The sequence below is a fragment of the Lontra canadensis genome, unplaced genomic scaffold (genome assembly GCF_010015895.1).
Source record: "Lontra canadensis isolate GAN:19392208 unplaced genomic scaffold, GSC_riverotter_1.0 scaffold2938, whole genome shotgun sequence".
NCBI lineage: Eukaryota > Metazoa > Chordata > Mammalia > Carnivora > Mustelidae > Lontra > Lontra canadensis.
The window spans coordinates 1-4,666 of NW_022633922.1; the positions used below are offsets into that span (position 1 = coordinate 1).

Sequence of the window (4,666 nt, forward strand, 5' to 3'; positions counted from 1 at the left end):
CTACTCAGAGGCTGAGAGGTGTGGGGTGGGGAGATTTCAGCAGGGGGAGTTGGTGGATTGGGGTGGGGAGAGGGAAGATGCCCAACCGTCACTGAACCCCAGCAGTAGTGGGTGTCACTGAACCCCAGCAGTAGTAGGCGGGCTGTGATAGGCCTCTCAAGGGGAGGTAGTCTGGTTGGAGAAGACCCCTCCCCCTACTCTGTCCCTCAAAGGCTCATTGTACCATACTTCACAGTCTTGCCTCACCCCCACCCATGTGCTCACCCCAGCCCTCTCCTGCCACTTCCACCCACCCTCGGAGCTTTCATGGTGCCAGGGCCACACTTAAACCTTGGTGCTGATATGGGGGGAAGGAGTTTTTCTTGAAGAAGGGACCTCAGGTTGAATTCCAGTAATTTCATACCTCGTATTACTGCTCTCACTTGGTCACTTTATTTAGTTAGCGATGTTTATCCCTTCTACTGAAGAAGTCTGCTCTGGTCCTAAAGGTTGGACCCCTGCGAGTGGGCCCCTCTTCATCTGATCTTCCGGTTGATTTGGACTAGAAAAGGAAAGGGTCCATAAGTAGATAAAGAGGACCCTCAGGGAAGCTAGGGCCAGTGGCAGGCCAGGCGGAGAGAGGTTGGAGGCAGGTCTTGGGCGTGGACATTGGATTTGGAAAGGAAATTCATGGAGGGGGGAATGGGTGTGGGAGCCTTGGGTTGGCTGGTAGGGAAAGGGGGGGTGCAAGGACAGACCACATTTGGAGAGTCTTACTGGGAGGTTCATGGAGGATTCAATAGGAACAACTTTCTTGGCTTCTTGGCTTCTAAGCAATTTCACTCGGCTCCTCTCCAGGATGTCGCATTGTGTGCGCAAGGCATCTGAGAAAGAGAAAAAGGCGCCCCCACCTCTGAGGACTAGAGGCCTTAACTACCCATTCCATCCCTCCCATCATTCCAGCCATCACTTGGAGTAACTGGGCCCAAGGCTAGGCGGAAGAGTGGTCTGAAGATGCCTAAGTTTTGCTCTTTTCAGTGGGAACTGGAACACCAAGACTCCAAGAGAAAAGGATGAAGGTGAAGATGGAAACAACGGGGTGGGGATAGGGAGAATATATCAAGATAGTGCCCAAGAAACGGGGAGAAGAGTAAGGGTGAGTGACACACACCACTCTGGCCGGTTTGAGTGAAACATCCATCCTTAAGTGGACCTAGGCCTTGTTCCCCTCTCCTTTTCCTAGGATCCTGCTTTATTACGCCACTCCCACTCCACAAAGAGAATGTACTCTGTCACCCTGCTATGTACTGTATACTTCCTCCATCCTGCTCCTTACCAATTAGCTCAGGTTCTGGATTCTTCAGGAGAGGCACAAAAGCTCTGTAGGCGTTCTCCAGTCGGGTTCCTATGAACACAGCAGTGTGCTATTCACAGCCCCTGTCACCCCATCTCCACCCTTCCAAAGACGGAGATTTCCGGAACCTAACACTCGAAGTTACTGTGACCTGATGTACCCAATTTCCCCCCCTCAGGTCCAAGCCTAAGATCAGGTGCTGGGGAGGGGCTAATATGCGTCAACCTACCCTATTGTCATAGAGGCAATGCTCTTCTTGGGCTGACTGGAGATGGTCAGTTTGGACCTGGGTGAGGGTCAAGGTTCACAACCCATTTTGGACAAGGTTCACAATTCATTTTGAGGGCCCCACCCTGTCTTTCAGGAATGCTCCCAAACCTCTACCTGGTGCTCCACGCTCCACCTTACAAATGTAGTAGGTGTTGCGAGCAGTAAGGAATTTGCTGGCATAGTCTCCAGGGGTCTTCATCAGGAAGAGCAACTTCATTGTCCCCGTTTCATCACACAAATCAATGGTGTCTGGAGGGAGACCACAGGGTAAATGAGACCCTTGAGGAAGGAGAGTGGGAGCAGAAAGGGCACTGATCCTATCCTGAATGGGTTGGAAGAAGCTGTTGGATTCCAAGAGCTCTTTTCTTGCCAGTAGGAGGGCTTGGGGTCTGGAAAAGACCCTGCGGACTTTCTAACTCTTGGCCTTTAGTCCCCTCCCCCCAACTCCTCACCTGTTCTAGGCAACCCTACTTTACTGCGGGTGTAATGCAGCAACAGAAGGACAGAGCAATTGGTATTGACCAGAAACTGCTGATTATCTGAGAAGACATGGGATGGGGCACACAGCCCTTCTCTAGTTATACCATCCCTGTGACCATCCCCCACTGCCCTCAACCCCCCCCACAAGCCCCACATACAGACTCCAGCTCTGTAATACCCCTCACCTCCATGTTTGATGAAAATAAACATGCTCTCAGGATCTTCTTACTCTTCAGACAGAGGCCTGATGAGTCATTTGGAACAAGAGTGTTCTAGAGGTCCTGGGAGTGGGGGCAAGTGGGCCCATAGGGCTGGGGGTCTGGAGAGGTCGGTGGATCACATAGGCTGAAGGGGCCCCAGACTGGGCAGGCAGGAGAGAGCTATTGGCAGTTGTGGATAACCAGCATCCCTAGGGGTGGGGCCTGAGGCTGCAGTTGAGGGATTATGAGGTCAGAGGTGGTATATGTGGCAGAAGGTGGAGTAAGGATAGGGAGAGAAGAAACTGGGTGGGGTCTGTGACAGATTTGCTGGGGTTGGGGGCAACAAGGTAAATCTCATTTGAAAATGCATCCTGCGGGGCGCCATCAGTGGGGTAAGCATCTGACTCTAGGTTTTGGCTCAGATGGAGAGCTCAGGGTCCTGGGATCAAGCCCTGCACGTTGCGCTCCTCCACGCTCAGTGCGGAGTCAGCTTGTCCTCTCCCTCTGCTCCTCCCCACCCCCAATAAGTAAATAAAATTGTTTAAAAAATAAAATAAGGGGTGCATGGGTGGCTCAGTCAGTTGGGGAAGGCGGTCTGCCTTTGGCTCAAGTCATGATCCTGGGGGCCTGGGATCAAGCCCCGTATCAGGCTCCCTGCTCGGTGGGGAGCCTGCTTCTTCTCCCTCTCCCTCTGCCATTCCCCCTGCTTGTGCCCTCTGGCTCTATCTCTCTGTCAAATAAATACACAAAATCTTTTAAGAACAAACAAACAAACAAACAAATAAATAAATAAGATGAAACGAAATGAAATGTATGCTAATAGAACTGCAGGACACCTAGAGAAGAGTCACATTTCTCGAACGCCACTCTTCTCTAGTTAATTTGTGGTACTATTGCTTCCACATCATTTCATCTACTACTCTTTTTTCCTACTGTCAGCCCCATGCCTCACACCCTCCTTGCACCCCACATTTCCCTTGCTCCCTGCCCCAACAACAGACATTCTTGACGATTATCAACAGAAGCTTTATTTCTCATTGCTTGGAGCATAATTGAAGGTTAGATGGAAAGAGGGAGGGAAGGACGGAGGGCCTGTGGGAGAAAGAATCCTGCAAGGAGGAGGAGGAGGGGCTGGAGCAGGGAAGACCAGACGCATGTACAGGGCAAAAGGGGCAATTGGACCATAGGAGATGTTGAATTGGGGGGGGGGGTGGAGGCAGAGGGAAGTTATAGGGGGCATAAAATTCAGAATCAGCCACAGGGGGGCGAGGTGAGCATTGGACCCAGGCTAGTTAGAGGAGGGGAAGTTAGTACAACTTAGGACTCCAGGACTCTGGGGGTTCAGTCAGGGTATCAGGGCTCTGGTTTCAGGTTTCAGGGTGTAACATGGGGGAGCCCAGTAGGGGCTATGCTGGCTGCAGGGGGAGCCCCCAGGCCCCTCCCCTGGAGCCCCTCCTTTTGGGGGAATCTCACTGACGTGACAAAGCCATTCACTGTAGTCTGGCTGCAAGCTCTCCGTCAGGCCCTTGGACACTCCACTCCAGGCCTAAAGACAGATATCTCCAGGTCAAGGGTCAATTAGGGGCAGGGACTCAAAGACCCAGGCTCTGGACCAAGGGAGCTCTTGCAAGGTCTGCAACTCCTGGGATTAGAGAAAGCACACACAGACTCCCGGGGAGGGGGAGCCCATACCACGGTTTCCATCTGCCCCACCCAATCTGTATAATCCGTTCTTCTGTGCATCTCTCTCCATCTAGCCCCTCCCCCCACTGACTGGCCACATCCTGACAGTTAGTGCCGGCCCCCTCCCCTCTCCTCTGCCCACCCCCATGCTCTGTCTGACTTGCGGACAGAGGCAGCCAGTAGCTGGCAAACTGCAGTCTGCCTGTGACAATGTTCTCACCGAAAAATTTCCATGGTATTCGGTAACCAGATCCTCTAGGTTCTTGAGGGTAGGAATTCGGGGAATCGTCCTGGTAGAGAAGAAAGAGGGAGCAGGAGCATGTTGGTTACGCTGTTTTATGACCCTTCTCCCAGCTCTCCCAGACAGAATGAAGGGATTCTGTGTTCCCTGGGCCTGCAGCTTCCTTCCGTCACCATGCCCCCTTGAGTGACCCCTCATTCCTTACTGTCCCGCTCTCTACTCCTGGAGACCCTGCGACAAGCCTCCAGTACTATTCCTTCCCAGCCACCCCACCTCATTTTCTTGGGATATCTGAAATCTCACCGTTCCAGCCAGCAGTACACACAGATAAGGCTAATAATCAATCCCATGGAGCCAAGGGGGATAAGCACAGCTTCCAACGCAAACAACAAAGGATTCTCTACAAAAAAAAAAGAAGAAGAAGAAGAAGAAGAAGAAGAAGAAGAAGAAGAAGAAGAA

At 52.1% G+C, this 4,666-nt stretch overlaps 2 protein-coding genes across 4 annotated transcripts; both read right to left on the bottom strand.

The window, feature by feature from the left end:
- Positions 1–409: 409 nt before the first annotated feature.
- Positions 410–2,822, bottom strand: LOC116863763 (uncharacterized protein CXorf65 homolog). 3 transcript variants are annotated; one of them, XM_032851119.1, is made up of 6 exons: positions 2,269–2,822; positions 2,056–2,142; positions 1,718–1,852; positions 1,316–1,384; positions 757–863; positions 410–541 (listed from the first exon to the last, which is right to left on the bottom strand). In XM_032851119.1, exons 1-6 carry the CDS (start codon positions 2,291–2,293, stop codon positions 440–442), a joined length of 525 nt encoding a protein of 174 aa, XP_032707010.1. In that variant the 5' UTR covers positions 2,294–2,822; the 3' UTR covers positions 410–439. The 3 variants fall into 3 exon arrangements, with proteins under 3 accessions (XP_032707010.1, XP_032707009.1, XP_032707011.1); XM_032851118.1 differs by having other exon boundaries at positions 1,712–1,852; XM_032851120.1 differs by lacking the exon at positions 2,056–2,142 and having other exon boundaries at positions 1,712–1,852.
- A 466-nt stretch (positions 2,823–3,288) lies between these two features.
- Positions 3,289–4,647, bottom strand: LOC116863762 (cytokine receptor common subunit gamma-like; the record flags this gene model as incomplete). The annotated part of the gene is made up of 3 exons (XM_032851117.1): positions 3,289–3,829; positions 4,187–4,256; positions 4,511–4,647. Coding segments are annotated over 3 exons (408 nt in total), but the record flags the coding sequence as incomplete, so codon positions are not given.
- Between the last annotated feature and the right edge of the window lie 19 nt (positions 4,648–4,666).